Here is a 23304-nt window from a genome sequence, read left to right on the forward strand (position 1 = left end):
GACAGGGGGACAATGCCAAGGAAATGAAGCAGGGGCCGCCAGATGCAAGACAACAATTCTAAAGACAATGTATGTTTACCAAGTTTGGTTCGGGTTTGTCTTCTCTACTCAGCCATGATCTCCCTAAGGATAGGATCTTTTTTATTCATCTATTTTTGATGTGGTCTCCTGCCTACAAAAGGATCTACGATTGATTATTCTTTTATAGAGAAAAAAAAAAATAAGTATCAGTGAACAGTATTCATGAAGCAGAAGACATTTAGGTAAGGCAATATGAATTGCACCCTGATGTCATTTGGAAGGGATGGATGTGTCCAGGAGAGAGGGACTGTAAAGCAGTTGTAGACATAGTCACAGACTGTACATGTTAGAGGCAATTTTGAATACCTGAAGATAATTTTGAAACAGACTTTATGATCAAAGTGTCTCCAGAAGCCTTTGTGCAAAATAGAACCTTTGTCTTTGTTTCACTTTTAATTAAGGTTTGTATCTTTTTCCAGACTCATCAGTGAGGAAGGAAAGAGCAATCACACAACTGGTAAGGCCAGCATATACAGCACACCAGGCTCACAATTAGTGGTGACAAAGATAATTAACAGATAATGTCAATGCAATGAAGTGTTGTCACAAGATTATGGTCTCCTGCTGCTACACAAATGTTGAAGTGAAGCCCATTTTTCAAAAGCAAATGTCAAAGTTGAGACAAGACTTTTTATTCTATAAAATAATAACCTTTAAATATGTTTTATTGCAATAATTTATGTCTGATACATTACACTTCACTATAAAAAATATTAGAAACAGTAATTGTTTTATAACAGGGATGCTGGAATCATGTCATAACAGTCAATTCTTATCATAGTCAATGTTCTTGATCTTAATATGGATTTTTAAAGATTTTTTAACCATTTAGAAATAGTTATTTCAGTGGATTTTCCAGTACAAGTATTTATCATCTTACTACCTACAGAGATAACCTATTTAAGCATTACTTGAAAATAATGGTTAGTGTCTGAGGGTCTGAATTTCAGATTATGTCACTTATTACCAATAAGCCTATCTTACTGATAATAAAGTATTTTAAAATTCATTGTTATATTTTTATCTGGTACCTTCAACTGAGTATTTAGTCCAATATGCTTAGTTTAAAAAAAAATCCTACATTTTCTTCTATGGAATATATATTTTCCACCTCCCAGATGATTGGGGGTATATCACAATTCCAAATAACAACTTAGTAGTCACATATGGATTATTACATGAATCATGGATTAATGTTGGAGGCTATTATTATAGGTAGATACCTTCATGTGAATTATTGTATCTAAACATAATTTATTAGATATTTTGTGCCAGTTATCAATTTATTTTCTCACATCTCAAAATCCATCTTTTATTTCCTGCTCTGCAATGGAAGTGGGCCTTGTAAACATTTCTCATTTGCACCTGGCACAATATTAGACTTTGTTAATGAAGAGTTCTGGAAAGATACAGCAGGAGGAAGAGTCTTCTCTTCTTGGTTTCAGGCTGCTCCTCTTAGTAAACTGCACCATGAGGCAGCCAGCAGCCTGCAGCACGACCCTGGGGGCAGCTTCCCACAGAGGGTGGCAGCTAAGCACACCATCCTGGTGAGCATCTTCCCAGTGCATCACACTTGCAGGAGGATTCCTAGGGAATTTCAAAGAATGGCACTTCAGCAAACTTCTCTGCTATCCTATGGCCATTGCCACACCTTCTCCACAAGGTCTGGATTTCAGTCCTGGGAGGAAGGGACTTCTAGATTTTTCTTTTTTAGGTGCTCTGCCTCAGCACTGAAGACAGAGGCTGCTCCCTACATCTGCTCTTCCTGTAATCTTCAGAGTCCTCTTATTTGCTAATGTCATCTCAATCAATTATTCTTCATGTTAAAAATATTCCCTGTTGAATTTATTGTGTGGTTTCTGTCCCCTGGTGGGACCCTGGGTGATGCAACTTTCAGTTTCAATCCATCAGTTTTTTAAAAAGTTCACCGAGGTATAGTTTTAAAATGTTTTATACAAAAAGGTATGACAAAATATTATAACATATTTCACAAATTACAAATGGAAATCTTTTTCTCATTTGTACATATTCCCTATACGATCTAGATGATCAACAAGGTTTGCTAAATCTTTGAGTTTTGTGCAAATTACTGTCCTTTTTAACAATGTTTTCTGAAGATGCACTCAGTAGAATTTAAAAAGTAGTAATATCTTTAAGCAGATGTCTTTAAAATGGATGTTTGTTTCTAATGCATTATATTGGAATTCAAGAATGTAATATATAAACATCCATTGAGAAAGAAATTTAAAGGAATTTACAGTTTTATTTTAATGTAATCATTAATGCAAGCTTATATCTGATTGGGCCAAGTCTGAACATCTTAAAAATTTAAAGCTGCAAGTGATTATAAACATCTAAAGCCCTTCTTAAGCAATTGTGCCACTCCCCAGAAGATGTGAGAAACCCCAGCAAAGGATCCTGTGGTTGCCACACTGTACAGACAGCAGATCAGTTAATCCTTTTTTTCTCTTTCTTGTCAAATTGAAATGAGAAATAAGCTCATATATAGAAATTCTTTTGTAATACAATTTAAAAATCTTAATTCTAATTTTGTTTAGAGTACTATTCTGATATCAATCAGAAAATTCCACATATGTAGCAAACCTAATTACGAACAAATGTTGTCCATTTACCAACATTCACATAAAAAAAAAAATGGGATACATGTTGCCTATGACTGAATTTTATTATCCAGAACAAAATAAAAATAAAACATAAAAATAATTCTATACATGCCTACAATGGAAACATTAAGAATGAGATGTCTTTCTTAAATCTGGTGGCTCTGCACAACTGGTTTCTGATGTTCCTCCAGGATTCAACTGATGGAAAATAAGCCATTTGTATTTGTTCACAAAATTCTTACTGTTCCTTTCCTCCAAGGAGGCAAACAAACAAATTAGCTCAAAGAAACAATCTGGGTTGGCCCATCTATATATGTATATATAGATTGAAAGAAAAATCAAATATATTTTTAAAAAGAATAGACTCACCAAACCAAAGCTCATATGTGCCAGGGATTTACAAAATCCTCAAGCCAAACATGAAGGCAACATAAAGGAAATGTACCTGTCAGTCTGGAAGGGTTATGCCAAACTGGAAATCTTAAGTGAGACTGATGGCGAAAGTGAGTCTAATAAAAATGATTGGGAATATGTGTGTGGGATGGAGGGATTGGGCTGGGAAAAGGGGAGCATGGTGGAAAGTAAATTGATTCAGTTTTGAAGACTCTTATTTCTTAACATTGTGTTTTTCAGTCTTAGCCATGAATCAAAGCCACTTGTGGCACTTCGTAAACATTCAGGTTTCCGGATTCGCTCTTCAGTGATGCTGATTCATGGGTCTGTAAGATCCAGGCATGGCTACTTTAGAAAGCCCTGTAGGCAGCTCTGATGTATGGCCAGAGTGTGCACTGCTAATTTCATTGTTTCAACATTTCAGCATATATATATATATATCTGTATCCATTTGACGAAGCAAAATTCTAATCACTACTGTCCTTTGGGACACCACAATGAAAATAGATGCAGGAATTTAACTAAAAATATTGTGTGGGCCACTTAAAATTTTATCTAATAATCAAATAAAAAAGCAAGAGATGTTTTATAGCCCCTCGGAATAAATACATTTATTCAAGCCCTAAAATTAACTACTTATGTATACCACCAAGTTTGCCCCAACCCAAGTCTTTGCCTAGAAAGTCAAGTAAAACATAAGGTACATATGACTCATTTTCCCTTCTGTCTGAGGTGGACACAAACTGCCCTCTATGTTCTTTCTCATCACCTGCTTTGCCCTCTCAACATACTGCCATTACAAGCACCAGGGCCTTTGATTCTCCTGATGACAAAAATATAGTTTGAGCTGCTTACATAATATTATAAAAGGAAGACTCCTCCCCCTTCTGCATACTATCCCTCCAACTATAACATCTAGTAACAACTCCATTTAGGATATATCTTGTTCAAAGACAGACCATAGTCATTCACTCTCAATAAACATTTATTGAAAAATTGTTAGCTTTGTGAGTACAAAGAAGTATATGCTTTACATGTGAGGTATCACCACCTCCAGAGAAATTTTATGGCAATATAGGATTCATAGTGAATTTTTTTCAATTTTTTTTAAATATAACATTCGTTCATTGAGTTACTCACACACCATAATATTCACCATTTTAAAGTATTTACTTCAGTGGTTTTTTTTAAGTATAATAAGAGAGGAATATAGCCATCACCACTATCTAATTTAGAACATTTTCATCAACCCAAAAGAAGCTCCTTACCCATTAGCAGTCATTCCCCATCCCTTGTTGTCTCCTACCACCAGTCCAAGGAAGCTACTAAACTACTTCCTGTTTCTATGGCTCTAACTATTTCAGACATTTCATATAAATGCAATCATACAATATGTGGTCTTTTGGGACTGTCTTCTTTCACTTAACACATGTTTTCAAGGTTCATGCATGTTGTTGCATTTATTGCTGAATAATATTCCATTGTACAGATATATGTGCATTTTGTTTTCCATTTACCAGTTGATAGACATTTCCATTTGTTGGCTACTAGGAAAAATACCATTATGAACATTTGTGTAATACTTTTGGTGAACATATGCTCTCAACTCTCATGGATAGTCACTTAGGAGCGGAGTTGCTGATCACATGGTATCTCTATGCTAAACATTTCAATGAACTTCAAAGCTGTTTTCAAAGTGGCTGCACTATTTACATTCCCACAAGAAAAGTATGAGAGTTCTAATTTCTCCACATCTATGCCTTTTTTGTTTATTATTACACCCATCCTAGTGGGTGTGAAGTAGTATGTCATTGTGGTTTCAATTTGTAATTTTCTAATGACTAATGGGGTTGGGCATTTTTCATGTGCCTATTAACCATCTGTATATATTTGCTGGAGAAATTTGAATCCTTTGTCCATTTATTATCTTCTGTTTTTTATTGTTGAGATGTGTGAGTTTTTCATATATTCTGGATACAAGTGCTTTTTTCAGATAAGCACTTTGCAGCATTTTATCCAGTTCTATATACGGTCCTTTTTCTTTCTTGATGATGTCCTTTGAAGAACAAAAGGTTTTAATTTTCATGAAGTTCAATTTATTTTTTTTCTGATTTCACTTGGTCACTTTTGCTTTTGGTGTCAAATCTAAGAATCCATTGCCTAACCAACAGCATAAAAATTTATTCCTATGTTTTCTCCTAAGACGTTTATAGTTTTAGCACTTACATTTAAGTCTATGATCCATTTTGAGTTAATTTTTGTGTATGGTTTGATGAAGAGTTCTAAAATGCTTCTTTTGCATGAGGATGCCAGCTGTCACAGCACCATCTTTGAAATGACTTTTCTCTCCCCATTGAACTGTGTTGGCACCCTTGACAAAAACCAATTGCCTAAAAATGTAAGGGTTTATTTCTGGACTCTTAATTCTATTTTATTGATTGATACTTCTTTCCTTATTCCAGTACCATACTTTTATTATTTGGTAGCTTTGTAGTGTTTTGAAAATGGGAAGTATGAATATTCCAAATTTGTTCATTTCCAAGACTTTTTTTGGCTACCACATGTCCCTTGCATTTGTATATGAATTCTAGGAATACTTTGTCAATTTCTGTAAAAAAGGCAATTGGGATTTATCAAAATATTTTTGAATCAGTAGATAAATTTTAAGAGTATTGCCACCTTAACAATAATAAGTATTCTGACTCATAAACATGAGATACTTTCATTTAATTGAGGTTTCTTTAATTTCTTTCAACAATGTTTTGTAGTTTTCAGAGTTCAAATTCTGCACTTAGTGTTAAATATATTTTTAAGTATTTTCTTCTTTCGATGTTATTGTAAATGGAAGTGTTTAATTTATTCTATTTTTGGATTGCTCACTGCTATTGTTTATAATTTTATACTAATCTTGTATCCTGCAACCATATTGAACTATTTTGTTAGCTCTAATAGATTATATATGGATTCCTTAAGATTGTCTATATTCAATATCATGTCATCTGTAAATAGACGTAGTTTTACATCTTCCTTCCCAATATAGATGCCTTTTGCATTAGTCAAGGTTCTCCAGGAAAACAGAACTGACAGGATATATATGTAAATATTAAGGGACCTATTATAGGAACTGCAGCATGCAGCAGTGGAAATTGGCAAGTATGAATTCTGCATGGCAGGGTGCAAGTTGGGAATGGTGAATTCCCCAGGAGAAGATACAAGTAAGGAACTCCAATAAAGGTCAGGATGAATTCCCCAGGAGAAGCTGACTGGCTGAAGTAGAGATAGAAATTCCTCTTTCTGACTGCTAAAATCATTAGTTCTTCCTTTAAGGTCTTCAAGTGATTGGATGAGGAAACCCCTCACATTGCTGAAGGCAATATCCTTTGTTGACTGCAGATGTAATCAGTTATAGATGCAATCAACTGACTAAAGATTTGAATCTACATAACCCTCATAGTAACAATGAGGCCAGTAATTGCTTGACCAAACAAATGGATACCAGAAATTTATTACTATTTAAAACTTAGTGGGTCAAGAACAGACCCCTGCATCTATGGTCAATTGATATTTGATGAGGTGGTCAAGTAGACTCAACTGGGACAGAGCAGCCTCTTCGACAAATGGTGCTTGGAGAACTGGATATCCATATCCAGAAAAAAAGAGACCCCTATCTCACACCATTTACAAAAATCAACTCAAAATGGATCAAAGACCTAAATATTAGTGTCAAGTCCATAAAACTTTAGAAGAAAATGTAGTAAAATATCTTAGAGATCTTGTGATAGGAGACGGTTTCCTCAAAGTGCAAGCAATGAAAGAAGAAATAAATGGGATCTCTTAAAAAATGAAAACTTTTGCACATCAAAGGACTTTGTCAATAAAGTAAAAAGGCAGCCTGTGCAATGGGAGACACTATTTGGAAACCACATACCAGTTAAGAGTTTAATATCCAGAATATATAAAGAGATCCTGCAACACAACAACAAAAAGATAAACAACTCAATTTAAAAATGGGCAAAAGACATGGACAGACAATTTTCTGAACAGGAAATACAAATGGCTCAAAAGCATATGAAAAGATGCTCAACTTCACTAGCTATTAGGGAAATGCAAATCAAAACCACAATGAGAGATCATCTCACACCTACTGGAATGGCCATTGCCAAAAAAACAGAAAACTACAAGAGCTAGAGAGGATGTGGAGAAAAATGTACATTTATTCACTGTTGGTGGGAATGCAGACTGGTGCAGCCACTCTGGAAGGCAGTTTGGTGGTTTCTCGGGAAGCTAAGTATAGAACTGCCATCTACTCCAGCAATCCCATTACTAGGTATACACTTGGAGGAACTGAAGGCTAGGACACGAATGGATATATATGTACACCGATGTTTATAGTGGCATTATTCACAATTGCCAAGAGATAGAAACAGCCAAAATGTCCATCAATGGACAAGATGATAAACAAACCATGTTATATAAATATGATGAAATGTTACACAGTTGTAAGACAGAATAAAGTCATGATGCATACAACAAAGTGAATGAACCTTGAGGACATTATCTTAAGTGAATAAAGTCAGAAAAAAAAGGACAGATACTGTATGGTATGAACTAATTATAAAGAGCAAACTCTGAGAGTTCAAGTTAGGAACACAGGTTATCAGGAAGTAAAAAGAGGGTAGCGATTGGGCATTTGATGCTGAAGGAGTACAGAATGTTCAACAGGATTGATTGTAAAGATCCAGAAATGGACAACACAATACAATCTGACAGTGGCCCAATATTGTAAGCATAATGAACAAAGCTGAGTATATGATTGAAAGAGGAAGGCTAGGGGCATGTTTGACACCAGAAGGAAAGATTGAGGGAAAAAAACTGAGACCGTATATCTTAGCAAAACCTTGAGTGGACAGTGATGGTGATTATATGTAGAAATGGAAGTTTTTACATAAGGGAGAACAAGTTAATGTCAACATTGCAAGGTGTATATGGGAAAAATACAGTCAATGCAAATTAAGGTCTATAGTTAACTGTTGGGGACAATTAAGGTAGCATGTATAAAATCCACCCTCAGCGATGCCGGAGATATGCAACATGACAGCTGGGGCTGATGCAATAGCGGCTTAAGTTGCCCTCAGCCTTCTACGGAAGTGATAGCCGTTCGCACCTAAGATTTGCACCTAGAGTGCTAGCTTTACTACCTGCCTTCTACCCCAGCAACAGTAGCCACCAATCCTGTGCTAGCCTTACATCTGCCATCCGCCCTAGCAACAGCAGCAGCCAATCCTAGACTGTCACCCGCCTTTGCAGCCACCAGTCCTAGGCCGCCACCCGTTCGTACTAGCCACTCCCTCTACCTTAGAGTATATATGCTCTGCCTCTTCAATAAAGTTTTGCAGCTTGATCAGAAACCTGTCTTGCTGTCGTTCCTCGCGTCTCTTGTCCCATACCATTCCTCCCTCACAGGATTTGGAGCTTCCGTTGAACGTCCCGCCGGCCGGGAGAGTTAACAGTACCATTGTAATATTCTTCCATTAATTTTAACAAAGGCAATATAACAAAGCTAAATGTCAATAAGAGGGGGATATAAGGATGGGGTATGGGATTCTTGTTGTTGTTTCTCTTTTTTCACATTTTTAAATTCTTTATTCTTTTATTCCTCCCCCCCCCCCCCCCTTTTTGTGGGAGAAATGGAAATGTTCTCATATAGATTCTGGTGGTGAATGCATAACTATGTGACTATTCCGGGAGCTATTGATAGTTCATTTAGGATGGATTGTATGGTGTGTGAATAAACCTGTTTAAAAAATAAACAGAAATATACAAATGCTGGAGAACATGTGGAAAGAGAGATACACAATTCACTGTTTGTAGGGAAGTAGAATGGTGCAGCCTCTCTGGAGGGCAGTGTGGTGATTCCATAGGATGCCATGTAAAAATAAGAAAAAAAAAAAAAATAGGATGCTATGTATAGGATTGCCATATGATCCTGCATCCTGTTATTTGGTATATACTTGGAAAAACTGAGAGCAGGGACACAAATAGTCATTTGCACACCGGTGTTTATGATGGCAGTATTTATGAATTGCAATGAATGGAGGAGGCCTAAGGGTACATCGATGGGTGAACAGAAGCGTGAACTGTGATGTATACATACAACAGAATACTGAGTAGCTGCAAAAAGGATTGAAGCTGTGAGTCAGGCAACTAGGTCAATGAACCTTGAGGACGTTATGTTGAATGAAATAAGCCAGAAATGAAAGGAAAGTATTGTAAGGCCTCACTAATATAAACTAACTATAACGAGTAAATGCTGAAAATTGAATTACAGAGCATAGGTTATCAGCGGATAGAACTTGGGCAGAGATTGGGCAATTGATGTTGCAGGAGTACAGAATGTTCAATAAGGCTTATTGTAAAGGTTCCTAGATTTAAGCTCTTACAGCAGTCACATCTATTCCTGAATTTTAATTGTTATTTAACAGATGTTTATTTGATACAAAATTCATATTCTCTGCAGCACACTATCTAATCTAACTGTATGATCAGTTTGTTAAAATTACATAACATGGAACCTAGAATAGGGAATGACATCTTGTTATTTTGTACAGGTTAATGTAACATCCGATACATCCCAGAGTATTTTGGGCAGAAAATAAAAAGGTATTTGAAAAGTTCCCTAGAATGACTGGGGAGAAATGTGGAAATATTAAACTTTCCCACCTGGGGGCTTCCTAATATTCTTTCAAGCATTAGGGACTCCCAATTTAAGAAGTCAAACCCTCGATCTTGGGGCTTGCCCTTAAGAAACTTATTCCTGCAAAGAAGTTAAGCCTTAGAATTATAACTAAGGGTTACCCCCAGAGAACCTCTTTTGTTGCTCAGATGTGGCCTCTTTTCTCATGCCAACTCTGCAAATAAACTCACTACCCTCCCCCTACATGACACGTGACTCCCAGGGATGAGCCTGGCCCTGGCCTCATGGGATTGAGAATGCCATCTTGACCAAAATGGGGAAAAGGTTCAATGGCTAAGAGATTTCAGATAGAGTCAAGATGTCATTCTGGAGATTATTCTTATGCATTATATAGATATTCCTCTTTAGTGTCTAGTATATTAGAATAGCTAGAAGGGAATACCTGACTGTTGAACTATAATCCAATAGACTTGATTCTTGATGACGACCACATAACTATTTGGCTTTTATCATGGGACCATGTGATTGTGAAAACCTTGAGACTTTATCCAGTGTATGGGCAGATGAATAATAAAATAAAGATAAAAAATAAATAAATAAGAGGGGGGGATAAGGGGCATGGGATGATTTGTGTGTTCTTTTTTATTTTTATTTTTTCTTTATTTTGGAGCAATGAAAATACTCTAAAATTAATTGTGGCAATGAATATACAACTATATGATGATGCTGTGAGCCATTGATTGTATACTTTGGATGGTTTATATGGTGTGTGAATACATCTGAATAGAATCACATTAAAAAAAATTGGTGGATCAGTTCATTTGGTTAGAGTATATGCCATTAAAACCAAAGTGATAAATTTAAGCCCCATAAAAGGTGGTTTTCCTTCTGTCTATGCTGTGACCACAAATCACATTCCTCTTCCTAAGCAATTAAGAGGAATGAAGTCACTGTTACTGGATCAGTAGAAACCATTAACTCTACAAGGTGCTTTGAGTTGGTTGACAAACAATGCTGATGGCTTTCAGTGATTTATCTGTAATCCTGCAATATTAAAGTGTACATTTAAAGGTAATATTTAAACTATGTACTCTGGATACTTGAGTTTAAAAATGTTCTTATTTTCATTTCCTAGGAAGTTCATTCTACGTTCTCATTTGCTATTAACTTTACTAAGCATTATGTGTGCGCATCCCATCCAGAGAAAAACAGAACTCTTAATTATCAGTTATTGATGTGTTGTATTGTGAATGCCAGACTGGCACTTGTTTCAATTTGAAACAATCAGTAAGCTGAAAAAAATCCTAAAATCACTTAAATCTAAAGTGGAAATCATTTTCCTAAGCAATGTCAGTGATAATGAATTACCAGCTCACAAGGAGAAATAATTTTTGTTTAATATTTTCTTGATGTTTCTTGTACTTAATTTAAATGAGATTAGCAATAAATCTATATTTATCTTAATGTAGTAAAATGAAAGGTTGTTCAAAGCAAACCATTTAAAAAAGATATGGCTGCTCTTATTATTAACATGGAAAAATGTGAGCTCTATGAAAGTTTAGGAGGGACTGGGAGGCTAGCAGCATCTATAGAATTCTTGCAAAATATTATGCACTGAGATCTCATCTTTACATACATTATCTTATTTAATCCTCACACCATAAATAAAGTGTTATAATCCCCAATTTATAGAAAATTATTCTGAGGTTTGAGAAGGGTTATTGGTTAACAATGCTCCCTTAGTAGGAAGTGGCAATGCTGGGATTTGAACCTATGCTGTTTGACTCCAGAGACCTAGCTCTTAACTACTAAACTATAATACCTTATTCCAAAAATGACTGTAATCTTAAAAGAAGTCTCTTTGTAAGCTTTAGATTTATTCCAAACAATATTATCATTATGTAAATCTTTTTAATAATATTACAATCATATGTGGTTGTTATAGAAAATATAGATTGTATATATAATAAGTGTTAAGTTTCAGAGAACAGAATCCATCCTGTCAGTGGAAACCAAAACAGATTTTACACCTTACAGAATTATTCTAAGTGGTAAAGAGATAGAGTCTAGGTTTCACTTTCAGGAATGAATCCCAAAGCCATACCACAGGGAGCTACTGATTCTTCTATGATTAGAAGTAAGTTTTCAAAACAATGTCATCACTGCTAGGACTATGAAATTGCTTCAGAATCTACCTTATGTCTGTTATAACACACATCAGCAAAAAGGATGTCCCATGTCCAGCTTCATGACAACCACATGACAAGTGGCTCACTAAACACTGGGACCCCTGAGGATGCAACAGCAAAAATTCAAATGCTGCGGTGGCCAGTTTTGCCAACAGAAACAGCAGGAGCAACAAAACTAGCTTTTGCCTCTCTTGCTTCTTCCAAATCTCCTGCAATGGCATGAGGTTAGTGGAAGTTAATTTGATACAGAACCCAGGCTACAGTAGAATCTGAAAAATGGAATTTCTTGCTCTCCAGTATCTACAGTACAGGAAAGTATGTGAGAAGGGGTTAGAAATGATGCTGAGCACCAACCTACCATAGCTGCTAAGCTCAACATTCTGATATAACCATTGTGTGCATTTTGCTGCATTTTATTACTATTTGCAAAACAATAAGTATATACCTACTTCTCCATAGTCTTATTTTTCCCATTTTACTATATATCGTGAGCATATTTTGACATTATAATGTTCTTCAACAATAACTTTCTTTGAATAGCTGAATGGCATTCCATTTTATATATATAACACAATTTATCTAATAAATCCTCCATTTTCAAATGTATATTCTAAAAGTTTTAATATTATGTTTCAATCAATATTTTGTTGTTAAATCAGTGAATACATTCATGATATTTTCTTTAAGATAAATATTTTGTTGCTAAATCAGTGAATATATTCATGATATTTTCTTTCTCCTTAAAAGCGGAAATTCTAAGTAAAGTATGCAAAACATAATGTTATTAAATAATTTTGGGAAATACAGTGTCATATATCATCAGTGTATCCAATTATCAAGAAATTATTACCAAATAGGAGAGAAATGAAAATTGGAGATTCAATGCAAGCAGTCAAAAATCCAACAACAAGTAGTCTCAAGAAGGGATTACACAGAAAAATGGAAGGCAGACAATTATTTAAGGAATAAATCAATGGAATTTCTCAAAATTGAAGAACTCAAAACTTAGTCTTGGTTTGAAAGGCTCATTGAGTACCTATCAGGATGCATGAACAAAGTGAACACAAAGAAAAAGAGAAGACACCAAACCTTCCAGAGTGATGAATCAGGCTGTATTAAAAGGATCAGGAATAAGAATGGAATTGGACTTCTCAACAGCAATGCCCATCTGTGCAAACCATAAATTTGGTCATCATCATCACCAGTTGGGAGTGAATGACAATGCCAATCTCTGAATTAAGGAATGAATACTGGAGCAGGCTCGAGTGGGTACAAGAAGTCTGAGAACTGGCCTGTTTTCTGTTTGAGCTGCCTATAGAACACAGAAAATAAAAATAGTAAAGCTTTATGTGAGTTAAAATGTAATATTTGTCTGTGATGTTCATTCAGACTGAGCTAGCTGCTCTGAGATTCCCTCATTTATCCATCCCTTTTAGTTCTTGTCTTGGTGGTCAACTAATATTTAAATTCTGGTCTTAGGAAATATTCCCAAATTCCCCTTCCCTTAGGGAGAACTCTACCTAAGAAGCCACCTCCCCCCACCTCCTTGGGTTTCAGAAGAGACATGGGAAGGGAAAGAAGGAATTGGAAAAAGAATGAACAAGCAGAGAATTTACAGAATGTTGAATGTTCAAAATTACCACTCAAGAGTCTCAATTAGATCATATAGGAATTCTATTAGGCTCTTCACCTCCAAATCAATCCCTGCTCTACTTATTGCAGAGGTCATTTGGAAGGAAGCTGTTACAAGGACATTTACAGCCTGAATTTTTAAAATATTAACGCCTAGTATAGCATTTGGCACAGCAAACAGTGGTCTGTAATTGTTAGTCTAACCTGATTTCCCCTCCTTTTACTTTTTAGAGATTCCTTTATGGTGTAAGTGGGGAAGTAAATACAGAGCTGTATTCCTTGGTTTGCTTAAGTTCTTGGTAGGTAAAATATCAAAAAAAAATTAAAGATTGTGAATTGGAATTCTTGTCATTATTATCCTTCTGCATTGGAAAAAAAAATGACTTTGAATGCAGTTTTTATCTTTCTCTAAAACTCTTGAGAGTTGTTAATAAGTGACAAGAAAAACTGAATTGATTAACCTACTAATGAGCTGTGAGACACAGTCTAGAGAACAAATGAAAAATCAAAATTTTATGGTATTAATTTTAGATGAAAGCAAAAATATTTTTAGAAAAATGAATCCATAAAAATGAATATCCACATTAAATTATCTCTGCTTGTTTTGGAAACAGAGCATAAAAGGTAGCAATGGGCCAGTAACAGCTAAATAAATATTAGGGAAGTTATTTTCAGAATTTGTTTACTTAATATTTAACACTGAAATGAAATGTAAGAGGGTCATTAGAAAGCCCTTCTGCATTACTCCACTTAAGCAATTAAACTCTTTAAGTAGTATAAAGATAAATTACTCATCTGGTCCTCCCACACAGCAATTTGTTCATATAGTAAATATGAAAGCCCAGCATTACATTGCAAACTGTTTTATGTGGGTCTGTCTGTCCAGTAGATTTTGGAGGGCTAGAGAACAAGAACAATTAGAAAGGGCTTTATTAAGGTGTGTTACTTAGCTTCAAGCATACATTAGATGCTTAACATATTTTTAATTGACAGTAAAATTATTTCTTTAGACAATCTGATCTAAAAACTATTCAAATCAATGGGCGTTAAAACAAAAAGCAAACGAAGCCGGCAGATTTTAGTTTGTCTTAATTCATGGTAAAAAAATAGGCCCAGTTTAACAAATTGTCCTATGAATCAGGTCAAAATGATTCAGCTAATGAATGCTTATTACCAGAGTGCTATGTCTAATATTTATAGTAGGCTTTACCACAGAGTCCCCTACAAAAGAATAATATACCACGAAGCAATTGCAATTTAAAATAATATAGATACACTAACAAATCCAAGACATTCCACTTCAAAGTAAAGAACCCCTATCTAACAACTCTTGAATCAATCCTTAGGATATAATATGGGATCAAACTGCCTGAAAACAAAGGACAAATATTGTATGATCTCACTTATGTGAAATATTTAGAATATCAAATTCAGAGAGTCAGAAAGTAGAATACAGGCTACCTACTAGTGGCCAGTGGAGATAAGGAATGGGTTGCTAATGCTTAATTGGTACAGTGTTTCTGTTTGGGGTGATGCAAAAGTTTAGGTAATGGATGGCAGTGATGGTAGCACAACATTATAAATGGCATTAACACCACAGAATTGTATATTTGAAAGGGGATAAAATAGGAAATTTTAGGTTGTAAATATGTTACCAGAAGAAAATTAAACATTAAAAAAAAAAAAAAACCCCACAAAGAATGAACCTTAATGTAAAGTATGGACAATAGTTAATAGTACAATTATAATAATATTGTTTCATCAATTGGTATCACAGTAATGCAAAGGTATCACAGTAATGCAAAATGTTAATAGGAAAGACTGTGTGGAGGGGGTATATGGGAACTCTATACTTTCTGGTTTTCTATAAACTTGCAACTCATCTAATTAAAAAAATATATAGTATAAAGGTATTTACTGTAACCCTGTGGCATATGTTTATTAATTTTACTTTGTAGCTTCTGCTCCATTAGTGATTTGCATCCATTTACATTAGAATATTAAAAGAACATGTGTGCTCAAGAAACAGGAGCCCAGGCGCCGAGATAAAGACCTAGAAGCAACTTTCTCAACTTTTCAAAGTTAAGCAAGGCAGAGACAGTTGAATTTAATTCCCCATCCTCCTTGTCTATTGAGGTACGGTATTTAATTGCTAATAAAACTGATAAAAGGAGTCAAATAATGCTTCTCAATTGCTAATTATGGATTAATCAATATAAAACTAACTAAATATTAATACAAATAACCTATTTTGTTTTGTGATTTACCTAAGAGGATTAAAATGAGAAAAAAAATCAAACGCAAATTTTAATTTCCTTACTTACAGTATTTATGCACAAAGAAAAATTAAACTTGGTGCACAGGAAATGTACCTTCTGGTGAATTTCACTATAGTAATAAAGACTCGCAGGTAAATATTTTCTGACCCTATACCATTGTTTTAAAAAATAATTTTAAAATGCTTTCTTCTTCCTATAAGATGGTCTGGTTTGTTTATTCATTTAATCATTTATTCATTCATTTTTACTTTTTTCGGTTTTTCTTCGGTTGGGATGGCACGAAACGATATTAGAAAAACAATCTGAGCACAAAGAGTTGAATACATCTGTAGAAAAGTTGAAGGAGAGACAAGGGGCCGGGGTGGAGGGCTGAGAGTGGGGAAAGTACAAAAAAAAACGCAGTGAGTTTCTCCGCACCACCCCCACCCCCAACCTTCCTCCATACAAGGATGAGCACCCAGGGCTCCACAGGAGGTGCCTAACAGGGGCGCCGGGGTGCGCGGCAGCCCCTCCTCCCGCGTCGACCCCTTCCCTGCCGCCTGCGCAGCTAGAGCTGTGCGCTCCACGGTCCCTGGTCCGCGGCCCGCGCCGGGTTGCAATTGGTCGCGCCGCCGCCAGGCACCCGCCAGAAACACAAACACGCCGGGAACAGGAGGGAGGCGTTCTTGCCAGTTGTGGGCTTTGGCTTTTTTTACATCACCCTCTCCCCTTCGCATTCCATGCAGGGTCTCTCTCTCCTGCTCGTCTCTGCTCGCTCGAGTGGCGGGAGAGTTGGTGCAAACCTCGCCGCAGCAGCCGTCGCCGCCACCGCCTCTCGCGGGTTCCCGCCCCTGCCTCGCTGCCTTGGTCCCAGCCCTGCGCCCCTGCCATGGGGCCAACTTCGGGCTCCTAAGTGTTGCCCGCTCTTACCAGCGCGCTCTCTCGCCAAAGTCTCCGCGAGCGTGCTGTGGCTTAAGGCTCAAGAGGTGCCAGCCTAGAGGTTACGGGAAGGGGAAAGGGCGGCCAACTGGGAAGGAGGAGGAAACCAGAAGAAAACACAAACGATGAGTTTCCACAAGGAGGACGGAGTGAGCAGCTTGTGCCAGAAGGCGCTGCACATCGTCACCGAGCTATGCTTTGCGGGCCAGGTGGAGTGGGAGAAGTGCTCGGGCATCTTCCCCCCGGACAGAGGCAGCCAGGGTGGAGGCAGCACAGGTAACGGGAAACGGCTCCGCTTGGGTCAAAGCGCTCAGCCGGGATCGGTGCGTTCAGCAGCCAGCTCCCGGGTCCTGCACCTCCTGCGCTGCGTCAGGGGCATTTTTTTGGGCGCCGCGCCTTCCTACCTCCCTGCTTCCTTCTGCTCAGAAACTGGCGACTTCGAGCGTGGGGATGTTTGTTCCCCTCTTTTCCACCTGCCGGGCTTCTTCCACGTTTCTGGTCTGCTGCTTTGCCTGCCAGCGCTGTCACTAGCTCCCTTGCTCGCGCACCCCTCTCTCCACGCTCACCCACGCCTTCCGTCTCCCTCCGGGAGCTCCAGGCGCTGGTGCCCGTGGGGGCGGCTAGCCGGCGAGACTCCAGCTGCCCTCGCTCGCCCCGCAGGTCGCGGGTCATGGGCTTGGCTAAGGGGAGAAATCTTGGCTAAGGGAGAGCCTGTGCTTGGATGCATAGATGAGGCTGCCTTGGCTTCCGAGAGCGTAAAGGATTACCATAGGGGTAAACCGGGGCCGCAACCTGTAGAGCAATGGGCAATTTCCAAAGCCTTTTTTCATCTGTATGATTTTCTAGGTTTTCAACACAACATTGGCAAGACAGTAGGGATAACTGATTCCATGTTTGAGGCGACAACTAAGGTTCGGAGCACTTAACTGGAAAAGGGGGAAAGGTTATAAATCCTTTGCAGACACAGGCTGCCCTACACACCCCATACCAGGCATCCTCCCCTCCTCTTCAGGAAACTTGAAAGGAAATGGGATGGTATGGAGGAAGACATCGTGACCGTCAGAAATTTAGAGGTGGATAGCTCAGGTGGCAGATTTTTCGCAAGACCAAAGAGGCAGTGTCGGGGTGATATATCAGGGCCAGACCGCATCAGAGCCACAGTTGGGGTCATGTTTGGGAGAACGGGTTTTAACTCTTTGCGCAATGACGGTATCCCGAAGAAGCTCCATGATCTATGGGCCGCGTGGTTTCAAGAGCCCCCTCTGAGCATCACTTGTTGCTTTGAGGAGTTTTCAGCAGCAGGCTGGAAGGTTGCCATTCCTTCTCTGGGGTCATTTGGAATGGCAGGCTTTAAGCATGCTAACTTGTTTCTTTCTCTTTCCCTCCTTTGCCAGTTTGGTCTCCTGGTGGGGTTTCTCGGGTTGAGGGCAGCCAGGGCAACAAGTAAGAGCTGAACTGCCAAGCTCAGAACAGAGTATGGCTGTCAGGAGCACCGAGGGTGAAAAGCAGGGAAGGAGAGCACACTTAGTAAATCTCCTACTCCCTCAAATGGAGAAAAAGGAGAAGATGAGGGTGGGAATGGATTTAGTTTAGCTTTATAAAACATTCTTTAAATGGAATCTATGCAGGATTTTCAAATTCTCTGATCATGGCAACAGGAGCCAGGAGGGGCTTCTAACTGCCCTTGGCAAACCTGAAGAGATACTGCTGCTTGACTGCTGGAGCGGAGTGATATATAATTGTTGCTGTAAAAAAGCATGAAACCTCAATAACTTGAATGGACAGACACAACTGAGAGTCTTTTCCGTTTAGGAGGTGTTATGATCCTAAGAGTGGATGCAACCCAGCTGTCAGTGGAAGGGGCTGGGTGAACATGGCACCTACATTCCTCATGTGTATGGTTGCCAAGCAGGAGTAAACACACAAAATAGTGTGACCTTAAAGTCCTCTGTGATGATATTCTGAAATATCTTTAATGACAGTAGAGACTCAGGGGGGCATAGTGGCAGAAATGACAGTGTTTAAGTTTAAAGACCTAATTTTTGGTCATATAACAGTTGATGTTGTGGAAAATCTATGGATTCTTCTCCTTTGTGATCATACACCTTATGGGTCTTAGATTGGCTGGTTTTGTGGAAAATTGGTAAATGTTGGAAACCAAATACTAGCATCAAAATAGTTCTAAGTTACAAAATTCTATCAGCTTAAGGTGAAACACAACACAGGAATTGTAGAAAAGGTTCTGAGCTTTTTCTAAGCACTAAAAGAAGAAGTTGTATCCCAAATTATTTTGAACTTTTCCTTGGGAACTAAAAGAAGGGAAAAATAAATTTAAAATGATTGCATGGATGCTTTTCTTCTCTTAAGTGAAAATATAAACTATTCAAGCAAGGTATTCAATTTCATATATGAACATATATATTCAATGGTTATCTCTAGAGAAGGCTTTCTACTAGGTAGGATGTGAGATATAAAGATAAACAAGATTGCTTTACCTTTTCCATTTGCAAATTTGTGCAACAGTTAGAATAAAATACTTTAATCGGCAAATAAACTGCCTATATGAATAGATACCTATGAGGTGGATTCAAGAACTGTTTACATAATCTTTAATTATATTAGCTACTCAGCGTCCCGTTGTCTAAAGTAGAATTTCCTATAAATTGTGTCCTTTATTTTAGGTCCCTAAATAAAAACACTTCCAGTAGGTGATTCTTATGCTCATTGTTTAATGAGAAATGTGTTATTGGTAGGAGAGCATCGACATTAAATGGAATAGTGATTATTTACTTTGAATGTTAATCAGCGCTGCCCAGAAGGTATCAGTTATTCTAAGGTTGCAGTGACAATGGCATGCTTCCAGATTGTGTATATTTTTAGATTCCTTCACACAGGGGTACAGGGACAAGTTCAATTAATCCCACTTAAAGTTATTCTATACTTAGAGAGTTATGAATCACAAACACAAATATTATCCTACTATTTTTTTAAATTCTAATAAATAGCAAGCATCACCATCTCCACCACAACAGCAGTAGCAGAAACTACAGCACTATAATTTCCAGTGACTATCTGCCAATCAAGTTGACTAATTCCATACTTTAGTAAATATATATGAAGACTTAGACTGCTGCTGCCAACACTAATTAATTTATTCTTAGGGAATAGCTTATTAGTCCCATTATATACTTCAACATCATTAGTACACTACAAAGTTTATCATGCGCAATTTTTAGAAAATCGATTTTGGAAGTCTTTTAACTATTTATTCTTCACCCCTCCCCCCCCACCCCCAAAAAAGTATGTCATTCTCTAAACTCATCTTAATGCTCAGTATAATGTACAACTAGATTTCTTAGGGAAAATACAAAGTAATATATTGGTCTTGCATGTTACTTTTCAGATAGATTGTATGTCATCTTATTTTTCAGATAGACTGAGATCAAATATACATAATAGTTTTTGAACCAGATTTGGGTAAATTTTTGGTCAGTCTGTAATTGCTGGTCCATATCCAAATGCTTATGAGGTTCACTGAATGCTTGTTGCTTGAAAAGCAGACTTCATAAATCACAGCTAATCAAACCCATTAAAGCTCACACCACAACTGTATAGATGTAACCTTAATTTAAATGATTTTAATAAACATTTACTTCATCACTGGTCTAATTTTACATTTCTACACAATTTTAATTTGGGACTAAAAATTCTAACATAAAAGTTAAAATAAATTCTTGTGTCCTTCAGTTTTTCAGATGTGGGACAATGAGTAGGTAAACAGCTAGGAATTTCATTGAAGTTACTTGATTAATAAGAAAGTAGATAGTTAAGCAGAATTTTTTTTAAAATTACTTCCTGATTTCCCTCTGATATTAAGGCATTCTGAACCTATGATAAGGGCTTAACATGAGTAGGGGACTTCATAGGTTTTGTTTACACATACAAAGCAAATGACTATCCAGTTAATTTAGTTAACTTATTACTTTTGTGAACACTGTAACTTTGAGTTTTACACATTTTAATGACTATATAAAGAATTACAATTTAGAGACACACAGCAGTGGAAATTTTTCCTTGAGAATTGTAGTTCCAAGAAAGAATAATTGAACCTTAATGAATTCAGAATTATAGGCACATAGCCCATCTGAAGAAGGATGAATAAGAGGATTTTTTTCCTTCCTCCACATTGACATCCCACTGAAGAATAGCAAGCTTTTAGTATTTCTACTCTCGTTTTCACATGATCATCAATACACATATGCTTGCTGTCACTTAGTCCAAAGGGAAATGGAGAACTGTCTTCAAAGGCCAAGCAGGTCTAAGCAAAAAACATCTATATTCTCAATTCTGTGACATCAATATTTTGGCAATATTGGCAAGATTTTTTATTAAGCTTTTTTTTCCTTCTGTCAAACTAAGATCTGTATTTCCTCTTTATATGAGCTGTGAATCCTTAAAAATCTGGTTCTCACAGCACTGCTTTTATATACAAAGTATAGAGCTGTACATTTCATCAAATCACATTTCTTTAAAACCTAATCATCACTGTAATTTTGCTTTTATGGAAAAAATTGTCATGATTGGGAATGTAGCTTCATTCATTTACAAGCTTTTGTTTTACATACAGTATTCTGGAAGAAGATAAACTTTATCATAAGTATTTAATGGAATTTCCAATGCCGATTAAAATGATCTATATATTGAAAATACATTTCTTCCTGATCTGCATCTTATTCTACTCAGTGGTGTGTACATTAAGAATATAAGTTCTTTGTGGGCAGGGACTTGTTTATGCTTTATTTTCAGTGACAGAAAAGTCTGTGGCTTCTGCTTTCTGAGGCTTAATATAAATTGTTGAATGAATGAATGAATTTATGCTTAATAAGCCTTGATTTTTATTTGTAAAATAGTAAGTCCTATTTAATGATCACCAAATCCCCTCTGAAACTACCATTGTATATATCAGTAAATTTGCATCTCCAGTATCTAATACAGTACTGTATCCTATCTGGTAGGCAAGCAAAATATTTAGTTTATGTTAAGGGCAGAAATTATAGCACATGAAGCATTTAAAAGCCAGAATTTAATGAGCAAAATACTCATGAAAAAGCAATTGAACACCATATGGACATTCATTAACTTTCCTCAGAGTGTGTTCAAGCAGAACTATGATTCCATGGCTAAATTTATGTGTTGCCTAATAAATTTACTGAGTTTGCTGAAGTTTTAGAAAAATGGGAATATCCATTTAATACATCTACTTATAATAGAAAACTAAAGCATATTACTTTATGTGGAAAGTAGCATGGGAAAGATAACCATATCATTGTTCAAACTGCTTGTTAGTCATTCCATTTTGCAGATGTGAAAACTAAGGCAAAGAAAATATTAGGAATGTCCTCCAACATCATAACTAGTTAATCTCATAGCTAGGATGAGCAGAGGACCCAGGTCTCCTTAGATCCTAGACTAGGTTCAGTAAAATATAAGAAGAGCAGTTCTGGAGTGGGTTGTGGGGATCCTTGGTATCAAAGGGCACTGGGAAAAATGTTGGCGCAGATAGACTTTAAACTGTTATTCAACTTTTGACTAAAATCAGTGGCATATGGAAGGCAACAATGTGTAATTAGGACCTAAAACCCAAACATTTCTTTTTATTAGATTTGCTGTCATAGAAATCTAGCACACATTGTTCTTGATTTTTCTTACTGGAATATATGTATGCATATGCACTTGAGTGTGCATGAATGTGTGTTTGGTCATATTCTTGGCCAAATCTAATTTACTTGTATCAAGGGTAAGAACATGTAATAGATTTTAGTGTGTTTGAAATGCACAATTTGTGAAATCATTTAATTCCAAATACAGCTCCTTTTATATGATCATAAAAAACCCACAATAAAAAGAAACTAAATTATCAGATAGTTAAAATAATAAATAAAATGTTATTCTATAATTTTTGAATTACATTAATATTTTTTACAATTTTCTAATCCATCAAAATCTCATTTGTTATATTTTCTACCATATTTTGGCTAAGTAATTAATAGTCCACATTATTATTAAAATTCAGTAACATGAGGCATTAGGGCATTAACTATTACAATGAAAAAGAGCTGAGCATCATCTAGTCAAAGGTCCCCAAGTATAATTACTATGAATGTGTTCAGGAAAACCGGACCTCCTGATAGGGAGGGTTACAATGAAAGATCAATAAATTGTTTTTGGGGCTTCTAACTGATGAATTGTCGATTTCCTCTGTTGGTGGAATATCCAATAATGGCCAACTTAGAAACAGAATCCCAGACTGAAGTGATAGTTTCTTGTTATTAACTAATAGGATGGTTTTCCTTTTACTCATGCTGTTAAATATCCTAAGTGGCCACTGACGCTGTAAGCACTGACATTAACATGGCTCATGTAGACTATTTGAAAATAAGGCACCAAAAACACATATATAGCTCTGTTACAGAAATGTGCTATTTTGGCCTTAA

At 36.7% G+C, this 23304-nt stretch overlaps 1 protein-coding gene across 2 annotated transcripts in view; it reads left to right on the forward strand.

Annotated features, from left to right (window-relative positions):
• Positions 1-16547: 16547 nt before the first annotated feature.
• SYT10 (synaptotagmin 10) overlaps positions 16548-23304 on the forward strand; it is a 60706-nt gene continuing 53949 nt past the window's right edge. For both annotated transcript variants that reach the window (XM_037847998.1, XM_037847999.1), the window contains exon 1: positions 16548-17086. In XM_037847998.1, coding sequence (XP_037703926.1) covers positions 16936-17086 — 151 coding nt within the window. In that variant the 5' untranslated portion in view covers positions 16548-16935. The remainder of the gene's footprint in view (positions 17087-23304) is intronic.

This window comes from Choloepus didactylus, chromosome 8, assembly GCF_015220235.1.
Source record: "Choloepus didactylus isolate mChoDid1 chromosome 8, mChoDid1.pri, whole genome shotgun sequence".
NCBI classification, from domain to species: Eukaryota; Metazoa; Chordata; class Mammalia; order Pilosa; family Megalonychidae; genus Choloepus; species Choloepus didactylus.